This window comes from Anomalospiza imberbis, chromosome 20 (assembly GCF_031753505.1).
Source record: "Anomalospiza imberbis isolate Cuckoo-Finch-1a 21T00152 chromosome 20, ASM3175350v1, whole genome shotgun sequence".
Lineage (NCBI taxonomy): Eukaryota > Metazoa > Chordata > Aves > Passeriformes > Viduidae > Anomalospiza > Anomalospiza imberbis.
Window position 1 is genome coordinate 8,247,557 of NC_089700.1, and position 23,789 is coordinate 8,271,345.

The 23,789-nt window shown below is 47.4% G+C and overlaps 1 protein-coding gene across 7 annotated transcripts in view; it reads left to right on the top strand.

The window, feature by feature from the left end:
- The window catches only part of VPS53 (VPS53 subunit of GARP complex), a 63,455-nt gene extending 40,484 nt beyond the window's left edge, over positions 1–22,971 (top strand). For all 7 annotated transcript variants that reach the window (XM_068210605.1, XM_068210606.1, XM_068210609.1 and 4 more), the window contains 8 exons: positions 177–324; positions 1,178–1,260; positions 4,713–4,791; positions 10,114–10,262; positions 15,046–15,115; positions 17,387–17,524; positions 20,032–20,136; positions 20,454–22,971. In XM_068210605.1, coding sequence (XP_068066706.1) covers positions 177–324; positions 1,178–1,260; positions 4,713–4,791; positions 10,114–10,262; positions 15,046–15,115; positions 17,387–17,524; positions 20,032–20,136; positions 20,454–20,624 — 943 coding nt within the window. In that variant the 3' untranslated portion in view covers positions 20,625–22,971. The remainder of the gene's footprint in view (positions 1–176; positions 325–1,177; positions 1,261–4,712; positions 4,792–10,113; positions 10,263–15,045; positions 15,116–17,386; positions 17,525–20,031; positions 20,137–20,453) is intronic.
- The last annotated feature ends 818 nt before the right edge of the window (positions 22,972–23,789 follow it).

The window sequence follows — 23,789 nt, forward strand, 5'->3', positions numbered from 1 at the left end:
AAAGCTCTTTGTAAAAGAAATTCCTTCACCAAAATAGCAATTGTGGGTTTGATTGGGTTGTGGTCATAAAGCCTTTTCATGGCATTAAAATCCAGCATTAATTTTGCATCTTGAGTGTCTGTACTCTCAAAAACCTCACAGGATTTATCTGGTTTGTTTGTTTGTTTTTTCCCCAGGACAACCAGCAGCAGTGGTGGGCTCACCATCACAAGTTTGCTGAAAGAAAAGGAAGGCTCTGAAGTGGCAAAGTTTACTTTAGAAGAACTTTGCCTCATTTGCAGCATCCTGAGCACTGCAGAATATTGCCTGGCCACCACCCAGCAGGTGAGTTTTCCTCTGAGGAGGCACCAGCCCCTCTTCTGTGTTGCTGTGGAGACTGGGACAGCCAAAAGTACTAAAAAATCCATTGATTATTGAGCTCTACATGATTCATTCTGTATTTCAAAGAAAGAAAAGTATTGATTTTCTGAGAAAAGTAATTTGCTTGTAATCCTGCTTTGCAGCATCAGTTTTGGGTTCAATCCTTTTCTATTTGTTATGTAATTTGTTTTAGATTTGGGACCAAATTTTTTTTTTTTTTTTAAGATTCTCGGTTCGTTATCTCCCCTTCATAAAAACAAGCACAACTATAACTCAGAATACTTTTGGGAAAATGCTTGCATGAAATACTGGGGCAATGTGGAGTGGAGAGAGGAGGAATTTATGCTGATGTGATTTGCAGCCACGCTGCTCGTTACATTCAGGTGCTTCCAAAATGCCATGGCTCAGGAATGAGCTGTGATGTTTGGCTGTATCCAGGCCTCTCCACCACTAGGTCTGGCAATCCTCCTCCTCCTCTGCAGTTTGGGCACAGGCAGAGTGTTGAGAAACATCTTTATTAGCAGGACAGATGCCACAGTGTTAAGCTAGTACGGTAGCATGTCATACTAGAGTTACATATTTGACCTTGGAGCTTTAATTCTTTGAGGACATGGAGCCACCATGGGCCATCCTGGCAAATCAACAGGTCTGGGATGCCAAGAAGGAAAGATTTCCAGTGTCACTAGATGAGTTTTGGATATGGTTTAGTCACAGATTAAGTTTGAAGAAGCTGACCTTTCCAGGGCATAAGTTTTCAAGAACGATTATTTTGAGTTAGAAACCTGATCTCCCTGTTGCTTGTTTTGTTTCCCAACAGTTGGAAGAGAAGCTCAAAGAAAAAGTGGATGCAAGCCTAATGGAGAGAATCAACCTGACAGGAGAGATGGACACTTTCAGCATGTATGTCCAGCACATGCCTCCTCCTACAGTGTGTCAAACATCCCCTTTTGTCAGCCAGATGGTGCTGGAGTAAAAACAATCCTGAGATCTTGTCACAGGATCCACCCAGATCCACAGCCTGGGCACAGGCACTGAGGGAATGGTATCCTCTGGCTGCTCCAAGAGCAGCACTAGCACAGGCTTTAGCTGCTCCCCATGGCCCGAGCCAAAGGAACAAGAGCACTGGAAAAGGGAAAGGAAATAGTGAGTTTCCATTTGAAACATCATTTGCATCTTGGCAGCTCTGCGAGGTGGCTGTTACATTTCAAGAAAGGAAGCTATTTCAGTACATTCCTTCCTGCTTTAACTTCCCCCTGTTAATCAGCAGCCTTGTCAGTATGATCAAACCCCATTTCAGATGACATAAAAGACTGATCCAATCTTATATTTGGGATTATAATTGAGAGAAGATTATCATTCATTAAAATAACTTTTCATGTAGCGGTGCTAAAAATATTTTGCTCTAACATCCTTTCCTCTCCACCCCTGACAGACAGATTGAATGTATTTTTTGAGACAAGAAAATTGAGGCAAAAGTTGTTTTGCCTCTTATCAGACAAAAGAATATCTTGGCAAGACTGGGAAAATAATCCCTGTCACCAGCTCCTCCTCTCCCTAAAACAAAGATTCAGCCCAGATAGCAGTAAGATAATTTTTTTCAGAAGTCTTCCTTCCTGTGATTCCTCCTCTCCTGCTGCAGTGGACAGGATCCCACTGAATCTCCATCCAGCTCTTTCACATGGTCCCAGGCTCCATTCCAGGCTGCAGAGACTCCCTTCCCTTCAGGCTCTTCTCAGACCTTTTTAAGAGTGAATCCCAGCCTGAAATTCAGGGTTGCTGTGTCCACTCAGCCAAAGCAAGCAAGGTAGCAGGGAAGGAGAAATAAAATGTGCCATAAGACGGGGTTTTCTTAACATGGACAAGTATGGGGTGAGTTTTGCCAGCAGGAACCAGCAACCTCAAGTGGCTGCTGGATTTCCACAGTGGCTGCCTCACGAGGTGGTGGGTCCCAGACAGCCACTGTGAAGTGTTTTGGAAGTTGTTTAATGTATAGCTCACGTTTGCTGCTTTGGACAGGTTTAAAGTCCAGCTGACAGGGCTGATATATCTTGTAACAAAGGCTTTTAATTGACTTTCATTCTGTTCCAGCTGAGGGCTTTGTCCAGCCTTCTGTCAGTGTAAGTCAGAGCTATAAACCTCGCTGGCGTTAGCTCATTCAACATCAAACAAGTGGTTTCTTCTGGGATCTGATGTCTTGTTAGGCAGTCATAAAATAAGTGATAAAATGCTGTTCATGCACCCTGGAAAGTGTTTCTTCTGTCAGAGAAAGGAGAGTGCAGAACCACCCTAAATGTGTAGAAAAGGAGGGGTTTATCCTTGAGGTGAAAGCAGTTTCTTTAGGAAAGTGGGAGAAATTATGAGAACTTCTTGATGTTCAACAAAAAAAAAAAAAGGTTGTAATGTAAATGCAGAAATCCATCTTTTCCCTGTTGATCTGTTTTGTGAAATTATGGGCAGCATTCAGAGAATCCCTGAAGTGCTGGGCTCACTGCAGTTGCTGCACTGCTCCTTTATGGCCTCAGCTTCCTGATGCATCCCTTCTGTGCATGGCAGGGACTGTGTGAGGAGTCACCCACTGCTGCCTGGGGTGAGCATTTGAAGTGAACCAGACCCCAAACCCTCTCAGCATGTCGTGATCCTTTGTGTTCCCTGCACATTTCCTGCTGCACCACCATGCCTGCACAGCAGGTGTTTATTCTGAAATGCAGACTAATGGGTTTCTCTCCCTGTTTTGTGGCTTTCAGGTCAGAGCCTGCACTTGGTGACCCAGCTTCTGACAGACTCCTGAGTGTGCACACACAAGTGGTGGGGTCACTTTCCATCCACTCAGAGCTTTTGTTGCTCTTTGGTGCTGAAGCAGAGCTCTTCCCTGCCATCAGTGGCAGCAGGTCCCTGCAGGGCTGGTTATTTCAGTCTGGCTCCCTTGGCCTGGTGGAATCCCCCAGGGAGGGGATTCTGTGGTGCCCAGCAGAAGCAGAGGCACCAGCAGAAACAGTCATGGGCTTTTTTTATCCCAATGCAAGTTTTAGATGGTGTAACTTGAAGCCTGTAGTTGCTTCATTTCACATACTAATTTTTCCAACTAATTTTGGATGAGTTTGCCTTTACAAACAAATTAATTGCTTTGAAGGAAGTCTTTTACTTTGCATCCTGTTCCAGACTTTATGTGCTGGAGCTGTAGGAGAGGGACCAGGCAACCTTTCTGGGTTGTGGTGAAGAACAAAACCCAGGTCAGAATGAAGTGTGTGACACCATATCTCAGTGAGAAGGTGGACACTTACAAATATTTTGAACACTGAACCCCAGGGTAGTATCCAAAACTTCACAAAGACAATGAGGAGGAGGAAAGATGGTTTGAGGAAGCATTGCTCAGATTTCTCACAGTCCCGTGATTCTCCTCTGGGAAAAGAGATGAGAAAGAGCAAAAGTAAAATCCATCATGAGAAAGAGCAAAAGTAAAATCCACTTCTTACAAATATAATCCTGAGGTTGTAAACGCTCATCTGTGGCAGATTTAAAGTTGACACTGTTTTTAAAAACTGTGCTTAGTGAAACAGAATCAGTTCTTGCTCCTAGCAGAGGCTGTCTGCAGTGGGGGTGCTGGTCCTGTGCCCCAGGGTCTGAGCTGCTGCAGGCAGAGTTTCTTGGCTGTTGTTTTAGGATCAGCTGCACCTCTGTGCCCATCGTAGTATGATGGCCTTAAATATGTCTCTAAGCAATATCATGCTGTTAAAAAAAATAAAGCAGAGGGAAGGGAGGGAATTGTGTTTGACTAATGTGTCCTTTAGTCTGGTATATGTCTCAGGAACTCAAACAATGGATGGCAGCAGTCCTAGACATAGTGTAAATAAGACATCTGCCTTCATCTTCACACATGGGAGACACAGAACTCATGCAGATGTCATTTTTAAAATCCTCTGTGCAAGTTCCTGTGAGCAGTAGAATATTGGCTGTGAATAAATGGAGAGATGATAAAATGTTGGTGTTACACAGACTGGATTAAATGTGAAGCTGAATCCCAGTCTGGGCTTGATACTTGGGGATTTCTCCTCTTCATCTGCCACCTTTGATCCCCAACCCCTTATTTGTGTTAAAACAGAGAAAGGTCAACTGTAAAAACATCCTGTCTCCCCTGGAGCCCATTTTAAACCATTGTGCAGCTCCCTGCAGCATTTCCCAGCTCCTCCTCAGTACAAGTTGTAGCTGTGTGCATTCACACCACAGTGCTGCTGTCAGCCAGTAGAGGATTTTCCTCCTCTCACAGTCAAACACTCCAGTTCTGGCACTCTTTTACTCAGTGTGATTCTAAAACTCATGCTTGATTCTTTTTTTTTTTTTTCCCTCTTTTGCAGTGTGATCTCCAACAGCATCCAGCTGTTAGTGCAGGACCTGGATGCAGCCTGTGACCCTGCCCTGACTGCTATGAGCAAGGTAGGGGTGGATTTTCAGAAAAGGTCACCTCAAGATCCATGTGGAGTTCTTGTGTGCTTTGATTGCTTCATTTCACTACTGATACATTCTTTTAGTCTGATTTTTTTTCCTTACTTTTTAGAGCAGCAGTTGCTGTATTTATAAGTACATCCCTCACTCCAAACCCTCTTATTATTCAGATTAGAGCTTTCAGGCTTTTTGCACCACATTAAAACCTACAGACAATGAAATACATTCAGTAAGTACTCATGGCTTTCTCTTTCCACTCCCAATGCCAGTGAGAGCATTTAAAACTTGGAAAAACTTTTGTCAGCATGAAATTTCAAATACACCTTCACGTTTGCTCTCCCCTTTGTCTTCTTTGGCAGGGAGTTTTACCAGCCTGCTTGTTTGGGGCTCTTAAATGGAGGTGCTCAAATGGAGGTGATGTGGAATTGAGACTGAGCCTTATTGCTTCTGTGATCCTCTCAAGGACATATGGAGCCATTCCTGGAGAGGCCCCTATGACTGGAGCTTAAGGATTTTGTTGCAGTTACACTTCTGGCTTTTATATGTTTGAAATGCAGAGCTGTGTTTCCTTGCCAAAGTATTGTGAAAACCCAGACTTGCTTTAGACAGAGGTGAAGACAACAAAAGTGGATTGAACTATTTTTTTTTTCCTTTTAATTAGAAATATTAAACATAGAGCTCCATTTTTATAGGATCAACACACTGTCTGGCTGCCATGAATTTTAATAGCTTTCTGCTTTATGATATATTCCAGCTGTAAGCAGCCCCACCACCCCCAGCTAATATTTGAAGTAGAATGCAGCTGGTAATAGAGCTTGTACAAGTTCCAAATGGAAAGAGGATTTTTTTGCCCAGTCAAATAACACCACTAGGAAGGGCTTGGCACTTCAGGTGTTGCCTGTGTGCTGTGGCAGCCCCTCAGATCTCCTGAACCTACAGAGTGCAGTAATATTTAAATCACTTAGCTCTCACTGTTTATACCCAAGTAAACCACAACCTTGAGAAAGCAGCAGCTGGTAGGCCATTTATTTTTGTCTTTGGAACACTGGTAAAATGCAGCACATGTGATGGGACTGATGATATATAAACAAGTTTAAGTGTTATGAAATTAGCTAAATAAATACTTGTCACTTGTGCACACACTCCACTATTTGCATCAGACAGAGTTGCTTGTATGTGATTTTTATTAGACCTGGATTTGGTGCAAGAGGTTTTTTCCTTCACCTTCCTCCTCCCTTTCCTTCAGGGCTGGGTTATTACTCTGACACTTCAATAAGAAATGCATGTAATTATTTAAACACAGAGGTAGTATTTGGAAATGTAAAATTTCAGCCTGTATTAAAGAAATAAAGATTTTGTGGCTGATCCATTCCAGTTTTGCTCTCTCAAGATCCTTACTCCATTAGGGCTCTTCCTTTGTTTAGTTCACTCTGGTGTCCTCCAGGATTGAACATTCCCAGTCCTTTGTTGGAGTCTGGCTTTGGGTTTTTTTTTTCCTTTACAAAAATGTTCAGGAACTATAGAGGTAAATTATGAAATGCTTAAACCTCTCAATCCACTTTGGCTGCAAGCCACGTTGAGAGATTTAACACAGAAAACAGCATCAGGAATATTGCTTTCAGCTGGAAGTGCTGCTTGGTTTCCATTATTCTTTACTTGGTGTGTTCTGAAGAAAATGGTAAATGCTGAGAAGGCCCCATATTACAAAATTTGTAGGTGATAATCCTTACTCAGACTTTACAGCAGGTGTAGGATGATTAAACGTGACTGTAGGACAGGGAGCTGGGATGTGGGTGGGAGGAGAATTTGCCCTAAAGCCCCTGTTGTGATATTCTGGATAACTAAGAGCTGTTAATGTGTTTGTACTGATCTGTAGCAGGCACTCACATTGTTTGGTGTGCTTCCTTTTTAATTTCTGCGATGAGGGAACTGCTAATCTGCACAGGATATTTTCGCCCCAATTAAGTTTATGGATTGCACTGGCTAAGGCTTGATTTACATGCTGAATTAAGCATCGATTTATGTGTAAAACTGTGCCTGGAAGTGGGGCTGGGGGACATTTTAGTGCCTCACATCAACCTCTTGCTGGCTTTTTACATTTTCCTAAAACCTTTTGGCCCAGCTGCAATTCCCAGCATCCTCGCAGCCGAGTGGACAAAGTGGGGCTTTAATCATTTCTCCACTCAACACACAGAAAAAAACCCTGAGAGCAGAGCAATCAGAGCTGCCAGCTGCTAATTAAAAGCCCTCAGGAGAGTGTTTGAACCCTGGAACATGTGCAGAGTGTGACAGGGCAGAGCCCAGCTCGTGTCCCCAACCATGGGGCCAGCAGCACTCCCTGCTCCCCTCCCTGCCCTTCCTGCAGGTGCCCAGGCTGGATGGAGCCTGCAAGGAGAAGCTGGCAGTGGGATGCTGCTGGGAACAGGGAGAGTTGAAGGTTCATTCATCCTCTGCTCAATCCCAAAGCAGCCCCTTTGCTGCAGGGCTGGACACAGGGAGGGAGCTGGTGGCTCTCTGGGGACACAGCACCGTGCCACTCTTGAGCCCCTGCCCTTGCCAGGAGGCAGCACAGCTCTCGTGGAGTGCCAGCCCAGGTCTGCTCAGGGTTTCTCTTTCCTCCTGCCTGCTTGAACCTAAACCCTGTGTTTTGTTGTGAGAACCTATTGTAAATGCAGGTGAACCCGGTGGGAAGAAATCCTGGTGTCTGACTCCAGTTCAGAAGGCTGAATGATTTCTTTATTATAACTATGCTATAATACATTCATATACTATTTAAAGGAGATACTAAAACTACAGACCTACTTTTCTAACTACCATATCTCACTAACAACTGGTGACCTCTCTTGAGAGTCCAGCCACAGGTGGGTTGGATTGGCCATCAGCTCAAACAATCCTCACCAGAATCCAACCAAGCAATCACCCCAGGTAAACAATTCTCCAAACACATTCCACATGGGAAAACAAGGAGCAGAAATAGAAATTGTTTTCTTTTTCTTCTCTCTGTGCTCCTCTATGAAAAATCCTGAAAGAGAGAAGAATGTGTCTGCCACAAGAACCAGGAGGCAGCACAGCTCTTGTGGAGTGCCAGCCCAGGTCTGCTCAGGGTTTCTCTTTCCTCCTGCCTGCTTGAACCTAAACCCTGTGTTTTGTAGTGAGAACCAGGAGGCAGCACCAGCTCTTCCAGCCCTGCTGTGTCCTCCCAGCTTGCAGGTGCCTTTGGGCTTCTCCCTTGCAGTGAAATCTCCCTGCTCCTGTTCCTTGGACTCATTTCCAGCTTGTGTATGTAAACTATGTGGATATCCCAAGAAAATCACAGGACAAGGGAAAAAGAGGAATAAATCTAAAAGGACAGGAGCAAAGCTTTACCAGCAGAGTTGGGCTCATATTTCTTTTGATGACTTTTCAGTATGTGTGCTATTCCTTTCTCTGCAGCTACTGGGTGGGTTTTTTTGGGTGAAACACACCCACATGCACACACACTCACACAAAAGGGCTATTTTTACTGTTCATGCTTTAAAGGTTTGGTTGTAAAGTATTGCTTTTGGAATGATGACCAACAAAATGAAAAAGCTACTGTTTCATTGTTGGTGCAATAATTCAGCTCAGCAGTCCCTTCCCACTTTCTGGCTGTTCCCACTCTGTGGGGTGGTGTGTTGGGTGAGGATTGCTCTGTCAAGAAGGGAATGTGTGAATCCATCAGGGAGAAGGGCACAGAATGTTTTGTTTGGATGTGATCAGTACCACGAGGATTTGAGAAGCAGGTGACCTGTGACAGGACTTGAGGGAAAGGGTGGAGCTGTTTCTGGGGAGGTTTAGGTTGGATATCAGGAAAAGGTTTTTCCCCAGAGGGTGCTGGCACTGTCCAGGCTCCCCAGGGAATGGTCACAGCCCCAAGGCTGCCGGAGCTCCAGGAGTGTTTGGACAACACTCCCAGACACAGGATGGGATTGTTGGGGTGCCTGTGCAGGACCAGGAGTTGAAGTTGATGCTCCTTGTGTGTCCCTTCCTGCTCAGGATGTTCTGTGACTTTATGAAAACCTGTGGAGCAGGTGATGAGAGAGAGATCCCTTCCAGCCACCCAGCTGATGTGAGATCAGCAGGCTGGGGGTTGGTTTGTTTGGTTTCAATAAAGGCAGCTTTAGTGGGACTTGTGTAGACTCAGACACTGTGGTTTTGCAAGGAATTTGGCTTCTCTTTCCCACTAAGTCACTTAGGCTGCGTGTTGTTTGGATGGAATTGAGTCAGCTGAGTTGCAGGGGGCAAAGTAGCCATATTAAATTAAAACCAGGAATAAAAAACTTTATATGCAAAATCCAGAGCTTGGGAAAACAAGTTTGAGGACAAACAGCCCCTCAAAGGAAAAAGCTCATCTTCCATATGTGCCCAGTTTCCTCTCCTGATTTCCTATGAGTTTTCCTTCTGTCTCATCTCCAGCATGAGGAACAGATCTCCAAAGAGTTATTGGGAGAACACTGCAGAGTTCTGAGCAGCAGCAGAACTGAGTGTGCTTTTCTGGATGCTTGTGTTCCTCAGTGAGACTCTGGTACATGCACGAGGCCAGGCCAGACCCAATCACACCTTTTTTGGTTTTTCCACTTGACTTAAATTGGGAGTACCCCGTGTACTGCAAACCAGGCTCAGAGAAAATCAAGAGAGCCACACATCTGGCTCACAGGGGCTGTTCTCTTGCAGTTCTGCTGAGAATAAACGAAAACAAAATGAGAGGTTGAGTAACTCTTCTTGTTTTGTACTTTTTACATGCATTTGGAAGAGCTGGACTTGGGCATCCTGGCTTGTTCACCAGCAGTGTTTTCAGTGAGCTGCACTGGTGTAGAGTGCTTTGGACTTTAAGACTTTTTACCTCTTCCATCTATCTGTCATCAGTCTCACCAGTATGAAAGTCTTGGCTGCCATACAGGAATCCAGACTTTGCAAGCTTGCAGATATTTTCTCAAATGCCTGTAATCAGGATTTATATGGGCACTTCATCCCAGCAAATTGGAAACTGTTAAATATTAAAGCAGCCTGGTGTGCTCCAAAGGTTTTTTTAATCCTAGTGGTCCCCATTTGTGTGGGTTACTGGTCACAGTCACTGCTCTGGCTTTTCTTTGGGTCTTCTTGTGGAAGGGTTTTGCCCAGTCACTTTAATGATGAAGAACTTGACCTTGGTGGTGAATTGCAGAGGCAGTCTCTAAATGATTCCTTAGAGATCCCCTGGCAGGAAGTTTGTACATTTTCCCTTACCCATCAACATTGCTTGAATGTTGATGAATTAAACAGTCATTTTTGGTTGTTTTTTTTCCCTTCGTGCAGATGCAGTGGCAGAACGTGGAACACGTCGGTGACCAGAGTCCTTATGTCACCTCAGTGATCCTCCACATTAAACAGAATGTCCCCATCATCCGTGACAACCTGGCCTCCACGAGGAAGTATTTCACTCAGTTCTGCATAAAATTTGCAAAGTAAGTTACCAACATAGGCAGTTTATTCAGGTCATCCCATAAAACAGCGTGATGATCACTGTGTGTTGCTTGCCAAGTGCAGAAAGTTTGGGTTGGGCATCTTTAAAAGACTGTGAATATCTGACTTCACATATGACTCTTGCTGTGGGAAAACTTACTTTTCTTCTGTGAGGCTTCCAGGTATTGAGAAATTTGCCTCAAACAACATTTACAATAAGCCCTGTAAGGAGGGAATGTGTGAGAGGTATATTCTACCTTCACAATCTGAAAGCTGCTTTTCTGTGCAAAAATAGCTCAGTCAGGAGGGGAAATTCACATTTAAATGTTGGGGAATATTGAAGTATCTTCCTGGCAAGTCACTTAAAGTTGAGCAGCATGAAAGAAGTGGCAGATGAGACTGAAATGCCCCTTGCTGCTGGATTCAGGGTGAACATCCAAACTTTCACCTCTGTGTCTGAAACAAAAATTCAGCTCTTTGGGAAGATACTTTGAGCTCTTCCCTGCTTGCCTGTGGCCAGCTGAGCTCCACATGGCAATGCCCCAGAAAAAACCCTCAGGAGAGCTGTGCCAGTTGTAGCTGCTGCTTTTGGTGGCACATGTGACCGTGCTGGTGGACTTGAGGGCAGTGGCGTGCGTGTCATGTGTCACTCTAAAATACCTTAATGTTTCATTCATCTCTGATAAGGTAATCACCCTGAAATAAGCTCTGTGGCCTGGCAGGGACTGTGTGGGTTGGAGATTTGAGCTGCAGCTCCTGCCTCAGCAGGGTGGGATGCAGCAGCTATCCTGGGAACTGGGAGCTTTCACAGCAGGGAGGCTCTCCTGAGAGTTTCATCCCCCTCTCTGTCTTGGGGTACTCTTGAGTTTGCTTTAAAGAGCAGTTCCTGATAAATCATGTTATGATGTTGCCCATAATCACTGTCTGAAACGCTGTCTCGGCGAGAATTTATCGTATGAAAACCTTCTGTGTGGTTACACTTGAATTTTATGGGATAAATAAAACCCCCCCATTTATTCAGCTGTTCACAGCACACTCTTAATACCTCAGCTTAGCCTCCCTTTTAACTTTATTGCTAGGCACATACCAAGTAAACTCCAGATGAAACAGCTCTCAGATTTGAGTGAAGTTTCCATCTAAGCTGAGTGTCCTCACCCATGAGCACAGAAGCTTATCTCCAAAACATTTTATTAAAGACAACTGCAGCTCTGATATGCAGCACATTAAAATTAAGACACAGTCCTGAGCTCACTGTACCATGGATCAGATGTAGAAGGGAGAAAGGTAAAATGGGTTCCTGAAGATTGATTTTGCTGGATCTGTGCACCTTGGTGCTAAGGAGAACCAGCCCAGTGGTAAGGGAGCACCAATCTCCTTTATATGCCTTTTCATGCCTACAAATATTTGTATTTTTGAAACTCTGCATTCTTATGGAATATGCTGGCTGGGCCAATATAAATACCTGGCCTTTTGTGTGCCCCACAATGCTGAAAATCCTTTTAACAGGCCTTGTGCTTCTCCACATGTTAATGCCCGTGTCTTTGTGAGCTGCCACTTCTCAGCTCTAATGGATTGTATAAAGCGTGAGTGTTGAGTTACAGGACCACAGGGGAGAAGGCAGCTAAAGTCACTAAATTTAAAACAGCGGGATCTGAGCCAAGTCTGGAGAGAAGAAAAATGGCCATCAGAAATTGCATCAATCCTCTAACCTAATTTGTCATTTTTGCTTTGTTTTGACCGATGTGTGAGCGGCGCTCCCCGAGGACAGCGAGCAGCCGGCGGGCACTGGCAGGCAGGGTGGGGGGCTCAGCTCTCCCTGCACCTTATCCTTTGAAATCAAACCCCACAGCAGCCAAGCTGCTATGCTGGGATGTGTTTGGGAAGTCTGTGACCTGACCTCAATGAGGAAGAGATTAGAACTGAGAGACAGGAAAAACAAACAGTTCTCCCCCTCGCCGGGGAAGCGGCTCCTCCGTTAGCAGCAGCCAAGCGTGCTGGGTGCTGTGTCCTTCCAGGTGCTTCAGATTAAAAGTGAGAGGAGTTTGGTGGAAGAAGGTTGGGATGTGGAGGCTCCTGGAGGTTTCAGAGCTGAGCTCAGCCTGGGCAAGGGCTGGCCACCAGCTTGGAGGGTGGCGTTGAGCAAAACCCTCCTGTAGAGCAAAACCCTCCACGGCTGCAGTGACTCGGTGACACCAGAACCTTTGAGGGATGTCCTGCAGTAGCTCAGGCTGTCAGACAGACAGACAGGCTGTGGTTGCAAGTCTGTCTGTGCCTCACTCAGCAAGGCATTGTGTTTGATGCATCATCAGTGCAGGGGATTAGGAAAACACAGGATTTGGCAGAGCCACTCCCTTTTGATGGGAAGCTCTCAGATGCTGTGGTTTCTGTGCTTTAGGTTCCTCATCTGTCTTGCACTGCTTTATTGTTACACTGGGGACTTATCTGTTTCTAGAGGGTTTGCTGGGTTCAGTTTTAGAGCTGAAGCTGTAAATGAATTCTGGCATCCAATCTAGCTGTGATTGTGCAGGGAGTAAAGGCACTGAGAGCACAGAGCCTCGTGCAGAGCCTTAGCCCTGAACATGAACGTGTTGTTCACATCAGGATTGCCTGCTGCACTCTGAGAGCACCAGGCATCGAGTCCAGCCTAGGCAAGAGGCTCCAGTGCATTTTTCTGTTAAGTGCAACTGCTCTTGATGGTCTCTGCTGGTCCAAAAAAAAAAAAAGGGGGGGGGGGGGGAAATAATTCCAGAGCAGCCCTTGGCTCTTACAGTTTGTCTTGTCTGTCCTGCTGGAGTTGGGAAGCTGTTTCCAATAAGGCAGCGTGAAATAAGAGGCATGTGGGGATGGAAGGTCACTTTACCCCTCTGCACTGATGGTGGGTGGCCATCCAAAGGGGCCTGGGAATTGTTTCATGCAAGACAGAATGCTGTCTATGGGAGATTGTGAGGTTATATAGAAAAGAAGATTAAAACCAACAGAGGAGGGGGTCCTTGGGCTGCCAGTCTGCCACCCTGCAGAAGGAAAGGCTCACCCTGTTTCTCATACACGACATGAGCTTTAGCTTCATGCCTGACCTTGCAGAGGGAGGGACAATTGGATCTCCCTACACTATCAAAGGCACAATTAATTTCTCGTACTGTTCTGCCAGCAGTGAGCTGCTGCATCCAGAACTGCTGCCAATTTATCATTTTCTAAGATCACCTAAGCTCCAGCTGTGCTCATCACTCTCTAATTGCTCTCTGGGAATTAGTTATAGACCTGAAAAATGGACTTTTAAAACAGGTTAAATCTCCACTGTAATGCTTTTGTGCAAGAGGAGACAGGGCTTCTTTTCCTCCTCCTCTTTCTGTTTTGTTGCCAAGGTTGTTTCTCTGGTGGCCAAATCAAAGCTGCTTGAGGCAGCCCAGTAGTTGGTTCTCAACAGTAGCTTGAAATTGTTCTCCTTGACACCTCTCCAGGATAAAATGATTCACTGAGAGAGGTAGTGACTGTGTCTGAGGGAAGGGAAGGAACCTTTGCTTGTGAGGGCTCTCCTTGAGCCATTCCTTCGGGTTTGCTCAGCAGCTTGGCACGCTCCGTGCCTGAGCTGCACTTTTGTCACTTTTCCATGAGAAAGGATGAGAAATGAATGTCCTGGCTTGGAAAACAGGTGGCAGGACAAACAAGATGCTGTCCATGCTCCTTGCTTTGTGGGGAGGAAACAAAAAGCTTAACAGATGCAAGGAGGAAACCACGCTGAATTTAGATCATGAGCAGCCTCAGTCCAGAGCCCAGCAACCAGACTGACTGACACTCATCGTAGGACAGAGCCATTAAAACCCAAGAGCTGCCACCAGGTCATGGACAAGTCCTGGAAATGTGAGCCCTGCAGGCACTCAGCCAAAGGAGGGCATGTGAAAGAAGCAGAGTACATTAAAAACAAGGCAGCAAGAGGAAGACTTGTTCAAGTGGTGTGGTCCTGACAGAGTTTGTTCCTCCTGAGCTTTCCTGGTGCTGCTCCTTGGTGGAGCAGGGGCAGGAGCTTGTGCTGCAGGTGCCCAGTGCTTTTGCAATGAAACTGCTTCAAAGCCTCAAATCAAGAGGCAAAAAGCTAAAACCAAAGCTGATGCTCCGAGGTGGTGAATATTGGGCTTCCATCCTATCTGCCAAGCTCTCTCTGGTTGGGCAGTCACTTTTTCTGTGTCTGAAGTCCATAACAGTAAAGTATGGTAATGGTGTTTTCCTTTTCACAAAACTTCTTCTTGTCTTGATTGTGTTGGCCAGGAACTTTCTGGAAGGGTGCCTCTGTGTGAGTGTCCAGGGCCCAGCAGACCTCCAGCCTTGGCTGGACCTCAAGTTCAGTGTGTAATATGCATGTTATGGAATTACTTGTGTGCAGGAAAATGTAGGTTCTGGATATAGTCAAGATACATCCACTCATGAGCAGTGAGACTAATCCTGGTGTGTTGCTGTTTTCATGATCAATAAAATAGTTTGTTTGCTGACCTTTTACTGCAATGCTTCATATTTAGTTTATAGCAATTTATTTACCTCTAGAGTGTGTGTGTGCAGCTTCTCAATAAACTTTGAGATCAGGAGGGATTAAAGGAAAAGGAACTGTGCCTAGGGGTTGGGATTTTTTTTATTTAGTATATTTTACATGTCTGGAATCAGTTTGGGAAGCTGGCACTCGGAGTGTCTTTGTGGAAGCCATCCTGGTTTGGTTCTGCATGCTTTGTCACCACAGAAGACTGTCTGACTGCAAATATTCTTATGTAATTGTATCATTTTGTACCTCTCCTGCAGCTCCTTCATTCCCAAGTTCATTAACCATCTCTTCAAGTGCAAACCTATCAGCATGGTGGGTGCAGAACAGGTAAGAAGAAATAGGTGCATTGGCTGTCATATGTGATGGCTTTTGGGTTCAAGAAATTGAGGCATCTCCCACCCTGCCTGTGGGCTGGACCCTGCTGCTCTGTGAGAATGGGATTTGGAAGAGGCAGGATTTCATCTGTCCCCTGCACATAGAGCTTATTAGCCCTGTGGGCTCATAAAAAAAAAGAAAAAAAAAGGAAAAGAAAAAAAAAGCAGAATCATCCCTAATGGGGCTGCTGTGAACTTCAAATGGGTGCCTTCAAAGCTGCTTGGGTTTTAGGCATCAAAGATGGTTCTGAGCAGTGTCTGCAAAACGAAACAGGAGCTTTACATCAAAACCTTCCTCATCCTTAATGGAAAGCAAATGAGTGAAGCTCAGTGCCTGTTTGTTTTGTGTGATGAGCAATAACCTGAGAGTGATTAAAGGGAGTCTTTTTAAAATAAGCTTCTCAAGTGATTAACCAGCAGTGGGCTTGTGTCTAATGTTAAAAGCTTTCAATATTCCTGTATGGGAATAACAGGCCCAATTTGCTTCTTTAAAGCAGACTGGAAAGGTTTTTATTAGCCTGATTCCCAGTGAATACATCTCATTAGAAGTGGGACATACCTTCCTGGGGCTAGGGGTACAGAGGTCTCAGTAGCTGATCTCTCTCTCTGCAGCAAGTAGAACCCCAGTTCCCTTAAAATCTTTTGAACCCCACCCTGGTCACCCACCAGCATCTTTCCATGCCACTTTCTCCTCCCTGGTGCAAACGTTGCTGGGGAATACATTTTCCTGGCCTTTCTGGTTCTACACACAGCTTTTCCTGCTGTTTGCTGATAATTATGGTTGGAATATGAATACTGGGGTGATATTTATGGGGGTGTTCAATGTTCAGTGCAGGGAACAAGACCTATGGGGTTTTGCTTTCTGTGTTTTCCTCTCTGACTTAACAACTCTGCATCCCAGCAAGCTTTGGCAGTGAGTTAGCAATGCCAGGGACCTGGAATGGAAAACGGGGTGAGAGTCTGCAAGAGCTGTGCCTGTGGGACAGTCTGCAGAGTGTGCAGAACTCCTGTTAGCCATGAGAGAGTTCATGTGGGAAAGATGTGAATTCCCCAAGCGTGGAATCTCTCCCTCTCTGGGATCCCTGGAAGATACGCAGGAATCCAGCTATGACAGCCTGAGCTGTGGGCTCCAGCAGCCTGGGGTGCACAGAGCTGCTCATCTGTGCTGTGGTTTCCTGGCTTCCCAGGAGGAGATGGATGGCATCAGTTCTTCTCGTGCAAGCCACGAAGGCAGCACCAGCAGGGACGAGCCGCGCAGATAACGGGGTGCAGACTCCAGCCAGCCTGACCTGCCTCTCCTCCTCCTCCACAGCCAGTCCTTTGTGTTCCTTTGAATTCCCACACGTGCTGAGGCCAATGTTCACGTTGTTGTGGTCACTGCTGGTGGTTCTGCAGTGCCCAGAATGTTTTGTATCCCTCCAGAACAAGCTCCCTTTCTGAGGAAATGATCTGGGTGTGCTGACAGCCCAGCGGGCTTTCACACTCACTGCTGGCTAAATAAATGGGACTGCTCTTCCTCTAGTTTGATTTCAGATTTCTGTTCTTCACTGGTCTTGTCTCTTCAGACATACTTTTTGCAATCAGGGGAGTGTGGTATTTGGGATGATTTTGCTCTAAGGAGCCCTAACCCACAGCATTTTGTCACGAGACAGTGCTGTCTGTCTGGGCTCAATTTCACGGCTGCTGCTTATTTATTTGCTGGGGTAGTAACAAACAACATCCAGGCTGTGAGCAGTTCTCAGTGTAGCTGTATTATGTGACAGTTTTTAAGGAAAGAAACCCCAGTCAAGGGGCTGAGTAAATGCAGAAAACCTGACTCTGTGTGTGGCTGGGTGCAGGAGGAAGGGTGGTGTTAGTTCACTCGACCTCGGTATCTAAATCATGGTGCAGCTCCAGGTAATCAAGATTGTTTCACTTCATACTGTTGGGGGGAAGGACTGGGAATGTGTGCCTGATGTGCCAGATGTTGGGCTGCCATAAGTCATTTCCAGTCAGCAGAGCAGTGCTCTGTTAAAATCAACCACGATGCTGATATGTAGCCATGGGTGATCATGTCTCCTGGAAGTGTCATTACACGGCTCAGTCCCTCCTGTTCCTGCAGTCCAATTACCAGGACTTCTTCCAGTGTGGGAAGTGTTAAACTTTTAAGGATGTTGGGTTACAACAGCTGATGGATCTTGGTGTAGAAGGAGCCTGAGTAACAGAGTGTGGTTAACTCTTGCAGCTGCTGCTGGACACTCACTCTCTGAAGATGGTTCTCCTGGATCTGCCCTCCATTGGGTCCCAAGTGGTGAGGAAGGCTCCTGCCAGCTACACAAAGATAGTGGTGAAAGGCATGACTCGGGCTGAAATGATCCTGAAGGTAACTCAAGACTTTTGATAACCTGCCAGCCAGACTGCTGGCCTGGGAATCGGAGCGAGCGAATTCCAGGGGGCCCTTCCTTTGAATGCAGCAATCTGCAATTGCACATGAACGTTTGTGAGCCTGGCTGGGGGCTCTGCCAGCTGCTCTACAGACCTGGCTCACTCCCCTTGGGTTTGCCCCCGCTCTCTTCTAATACCACTCTTGAGTTTTCACCCTCACTTTTCAAGGCAACCAAAGGCTCAAGTTCTGAGGGCACCAGGTTCCCTCAGGAGCTTGTGGAAGTCAGAGTTTGCATCCATGTGTGTCTGCTGAGGGGCAAACCCCGGGGTTCAGGTTACTCCAGGCCTTTGTGCAGACTCCTTCACGCAGGGGAGCCAAGCCGTGCTTGAGTCACCTGTTTACTGTCTAGTGTAACAGCCAGTGCAAACATGTCTGGGTTACTGTATTCACCAGAGCCCTTTTTCATTTTCCAGACCTGGTGCCTGGAAAATGACCCAAAAGCAGTGTGTTGTCTTCGTAAAAAGCAACAAGCAAAGCAATCTGCCCTTCCCAGTTGGTGCTGCAGTGAGAAGTCAGGTTTGATCCCAGGAGAAGCCGTGGGAGCTGTACAGTTGTGCCCTCCTGGGTGATGGGATTGTCCCCTGCTGGCCAGCAATGCTGGGAAGGCATTCCTGTGAGGGAATTAGTAGGACCTGGGGTCAGGCAGGACAGGCAGCTGCCAGCCAGAGCCTCCTGTAAAGCACAGCCAAGACCAGGGGGGTGAGGAGCCTGAGCTGTCCCTCCTCACCTGCTGCTCAGTGTGGCTCTGCTCCCATGCCCAGGGGAATGTCACAGCTGAGTTTGTGCTCTGGATTCAGACATTAGCTCTCCAGCTCCATGCTTTTGGAGTGAGGTGACTGAGATGTTAGTGAATTGTAGTCTAAATTTTTCTTAGAAATGATCTGAATAAAAATGTCCTGGTTTGTGCTGATGGGAGCAGGGAAGATTGGTGCCTGTTGTGTACAGAACAGGTATTTCCTTGGAGCTTGTGTGTGAATCAGAAGAGTAATGGAGTTAATTTGTCTACCCTTAGCACCACATTGGAGAGCAAAGCAGCACATGGAGTGCTGCAGGTCCCCAGGCTGTGCAGCAGCAGTGGCACTGCTGTCACACAGCCCGTGCTGGCCCTGTGAGGACTCTGTGTCAGCAGAACTGCAAATCAAACAGCCCCAGGCTGACAGCACTGGGAGCTCCAGTGTGTGCTCCCAGGCTTGTTCTGGGGCAGGTAATTCAGAAAGACAAACTTTGGGCCCAAGGGCAGCACACACAAATCCATGAGCTGAACCCCACAAAGCACAGATGGGAGTGGGGAGGAGGGCACTGGGCCATGCACATCCTGCAGAGCTCTTCCCCTTCTCCTCTGGCCATGCTGTCTGAAGCTCCAGCTTTTCATCTTGGCAGAAGATTTTTACAAGGACTGTAAATTAAGGATTTATAAGTGTATACATGGCTATGATGTTTCAGTGGTCTGAAGTGCAGGGAAAGAAAGCAATGTCTTGGTGACAGAATACAGTACGAGGTGAGCTGGGTCAGTGCAAACATATGGAAATGTTTTTGGAGACAGGGAAGAGTCTGGTCTGGTGCTGTTTCTGCCCATTTACACACACACACTCTTCCCCAGAAAGAAAGATGGTTTGGCTGCCCAGCATTATCAAAAGATGTGTTCACTGTAGAGCTTGCTGCTTATGTAAGAAAAGCACATCAGTGAGGGATCATCTTACCAGCTTTGAGGCTATTTTGAGTTTTTCCCCTGTTTTTTACGATTGCTCCTGAGCAGATGTTGGTGGGGGGTTCCCATCCTTCATCCCGGTCTCTCCAGAGGAGTATCCAAGAGGAGCTGCACCCCAAGGGCACAGTGGCAGTGTGTGGCACTGCTCACCTACTGGTGCCCTGTCAGGAGAACTGCAGAGCAGAGAGCTCTGGCCCTCGCTGTCCTGGGGACTGAGGGAGTGACCACAGAGTGTTGTCACATTCCCCTGTGACACACTGTGTGTCCTGCCTCCAGGCAGGAGGGAGCAAGAGGGACACGCAGCCAAACTGAGAGGCTGGATTGTGTCCAGGCTGCCTGATCCCTGGGGACTTTGTGAGTGTCACCACCACTGCCAGCACTGTCCCCTGAGCGACTCCCCAGCTTGTCTTCCCCCTGCAACATGATAAAATCTTGAGCTTTAACAATACCCCAGTGCCTGCCAGCCCACAGGCCACAGACAAAGTCCTGCTGTTCTTTGAAACATGATGCAGAGCCCAGGAGCACCACTGCTGTGCTGCAAGAGACCCAGCTTCCTCCCTGCTCCTTACTCTGCTTCTCTTCACTCACCTTTACGTCTCTCATAACCAGCCTCTTTCTTGTTCCTTAAGCATTTTATTTTAGGAGCCAGTCCTGCTGTCACTCCTGTGCCAGAGTTGACTGAGCACTGCCTTGAGCCCCTATTATTTGTCTGATCTCTTTTTCCTTGTCTTGGCAGGTGGTGATGGCTCCACATGAGCCTCCAGTTGTGTTTGTGGACAATTACATCAAGCTTCTCGCTGACTGCAGCACTGACACATTCCAGAAGATCCTCGACATGAAGGTTAGAACCTGTCCAGGGCTTCTGCTCATCCTCTCGTGCTGCTTTGGGATTGCTGGGGACTTTAATTCACTGTGAATTCTGAGGGGCTCAGGGTGGGAGAAGCACTGTAAGACAAGTGTATCTTTACTCTGAAAGTAGAGTTGCTGCTGAAGAAAAAGTTTGGAGCTCATTTCACATTTTGATACCCGCTCTGCTCCTGGGGCTGAGCTCGGGGTCATCCAGAGGCCTTCGTGGTGGGCGAGCAGGAGGTCGAGGTTTGAAATGGGCTCTGCTGCAGCTGCTCCCAGATCAGTGACTGCTGTCCTTCGCTCCCTCAGGGCCTGAAGAGGAGTGAGCAGAGCAGCATGTTGGACCTCTTCCGCCTGCGCCTCCCCGCTCCTCCCCCCGGCGGGGACGGCTCCGGCTCCCTCTCCCTGAGCGCTCCCACGCCCGAGCAGGAATCCTCCCGGATCCGCAAACTGGAGAAACTCATCAAGAAGAGACTCTGAGGGAGCACAGGGGAACTCTGTGGCTCGGGGCTGGTGGCAGTGGGGGGGAGCAGAGCTCGTCAGGTTGTGATTTACAGCGTGCTGCTGAAACACCCGTGTGCTGTCCCTCCCAGTCCCTGTGATCTCCTGACCATCGCACGCTGCGGCGCTTTCAGACCAAGGAAGAATCTGACCAAGGTGTTTGCCCTTAGCTTAGCAGGAGTGATACCCAGGACATTGCCAGGTCCATGTGATGGAGAAAATAGAGGCACCTGGAAGCCAGCAGCTACAGAAACAATTCAGGTGGATTCAGAGACTATCTGGCTGTGATACGCTTGGTGTCACAGCTTTTACCCTGGCTGAGCTCCTGCTGCAGCACTGAGGGTTTTGCCTCAGTTCTGTGTTACTGCTCACACCCTGCTGCAGAGCTGTTCCTCTGATTCATTATTTATTGTGGGGTAGGGCAAACCAACCCCATCACCACCATATAAACCCCAACCCTTTAACAGCTGGGACCCAGGCCTCTGCAGCTCCACTGGATCAATGAGATGCCCAGGAAGGAACCCCAAGGCAGACTTCTCCCCTGTTCCCAGGACAGGCATGCATAAAGCACCATGAAACAGCAAGGCAAATCCTTTTCACACCAGGAGGAAAGGGCTGAATTAATGTCTTCTGCACGCTGGCAAAGCTCCTGCCAGCCAGCTGGCAGCCTCAGTTGCTGTTAGAGCCTAAAGGCCAAGCAGGACCTGTGGGGAGCCCTCTCCAGCTGCTTGGTACTTCCCTGGCATGGCGCTGTCCCCAGTGGGAGTTCCCATCCTTCCTGGCCAGCATCTCTCCCTCTCTCCACAAAGAGCCCTTCATGGAGCAAGTGTCAGACTGCTCCAGCCCCTCATTCTCACTCCAGCTGGAGTGTCCCGAGCAGGGATGTGCCACCTTGGCACCTCTGCTGCCCTGCAAGGAGAGGTGCTGGAAGAGTTGGTTCTATCAGGGAGCCAGGGCCACTTGGTGGCACAGGAGGCTTTCAGCAGCCTTCGAGGCCCTCCTCCTGCTCCTCTGAGCCTCAACTTGCAGCAGTGCAGAGGGGAGGAGAACCAGCAGTGAGATATTTTGGATAACCCAGACCCCTCTTGCCATGGCCCGGCTCCTGGCTCCCAGGCACAGAGCCAGCGTGGAGCAGGGTTGGGATCAGTGGATGCTTCCCCAGGGAGTCTCCACGCACTGAGGCCTCACCTTGTTATTAGCACTGCTGGATTTCTTCCCAAACTCCTCTGTACCCTTTCTGGGAGACTTTGAAGGCACATGCCCAACCCTGAGTGAATCCCCACATGGGTGTAGAGCAGATCAACCAGTCGTGCCTGTGTTATTTAACTCAAGCTTCACTTGCATGTGCAGGAAAGGAGAAGTCCTGTACCAGTGTGGTAGGTGAGGAACAACCATGCTGTCAGATGCCTTCCTGGGGGGGTTGTGCTCCCCACCAGGGCAAGTTTGGGCCTTAGGACTGTATTTATTCAGGGGCTGTACTCACAGGGATTGTGAAAATCACTGCTGCACATCAGGGAGGGGAGATCAGACTCTGGAAACATGAGCTCCATCCAGAGCTTCACTGGGATGGGGAGTGAAGAGCAGCAATAACACCTGTGGGGAGGGACAGCAGTTTCTCATCTCCAGTTTTACAAATCTGCTGTTGCCCATTTACTTCCTCTCCTGAGTCCCTGTTAGGTGACAGAAGAAGGAATGGTTGAAAGCACATTGGGATTCTGAGCAGCCATTCCCCAAGGACAGATTATCTCAAGGTGCATGTGCAGGATGGCTCACAAGTTAGCACACTGCAGAGCTGGAGAGGAGAAAGCATGGGTTTGCAGAGATTCATTATTCCCGTGAGGGGATGAATAATTTATTTTAGATGAATTTTTCTTTGCTTTGTCTAAGGCTAAGTCTCTCACTAAATTATGAATAGCTGAAGACGATGTTGAAGTTATCATCATGTGTCTTACCCAAAGGCTTCCCCCATTTCATTCTCTGCATTTCATTCTGTAGATAAGAGGAAATAAAAGGAGAAATGAATTTTTAGTTTCAGCCTTTGAAGAATGTTACAGGGCTGAGTGTTTGGAGTTCCACTTTCAGAGAGCAAATCCATAGTTTCCTACTTCTGGTGTAAGAGTTTTGTGCCCCTGGCTCTTGGGTGTTTATTAGATTTGGCAGGTCTCTATTTGTGCATTAGCTCTTTGGAGTTTACAGCTTTGGGGAATAAAGGATGATTATGTGTTTTCTGTACAAAATGCCACTTTTTATGGTTTCAGGCCTGGGTGTAATTCTGGCTGTACGTGGGGTGTGACACTAACGTGAATTAAATGGTTACTGATGCTCATTGCTGGGTGTTTTCTGTACGGCTGCAAATCCCAGTGGCCAGGATGGACCTCACCCAAAACAGCACTCCCTGCTGTCCATCTGCTCCTGCAGCTCCTCTCTGCCTTTTCCACCTTCTCTGGCAGCATCCACATTCACAGCAGCTCCCTGCACCGCGTGGGTGGCTCAACGCTCCCGACCTTGTGCCCCTAAATAATCACATAATTTCTGCTGTCTGCCACTGCAGGAGCAATTTCTGAGAGATCCTAATTTTTCCTTTGAAATTAATTAAGGGGTAGTGCCTTTTTCCACGCTCTGCATGACGCTGGAGCAGCTCCTCTTGCTCGGAGAATTAATGACTCATTTGCTTTTCTCCTGGCGGTCCTGCCCCCTCCGCCCTTGGGCAGCAGCAGCCTGTGCTGGGCGCTGGGTGTTCCTTTCTTCCCCCAGATTTACAGCCAGGACTCTGAGCATCCAAGTGACGATGTCCAAACCTCCACGAGCCTCTCCTTGGCTCCATGAGGGCGGTGGCAGCAGGGCTGTAAAAGCTGATGAAACCTCAGCAGCTTCAGCTGCGTGCTGTCAGCGCTCGTCCCTGCCCTCGATCCCAGTGCTGGGTGAGCACAGCTCCTCTGAGACACAGCCTGGCGTTTCCCATCCTTTGGAAATAACTTTCCATCGTTTTCAGATGCCACGGGATCCTTTTGGTTTGCCTCTCCCAGTGATGGGGCTGTTGTGTTGCATCGCCTGTGGTTCGGTTGCTGATTAAGCCGAGCACACCCGGCCTGGTGGAAAATCCTTTATGGAAGGAGGATCTTGATAAGAGACTTGTATCTGCAG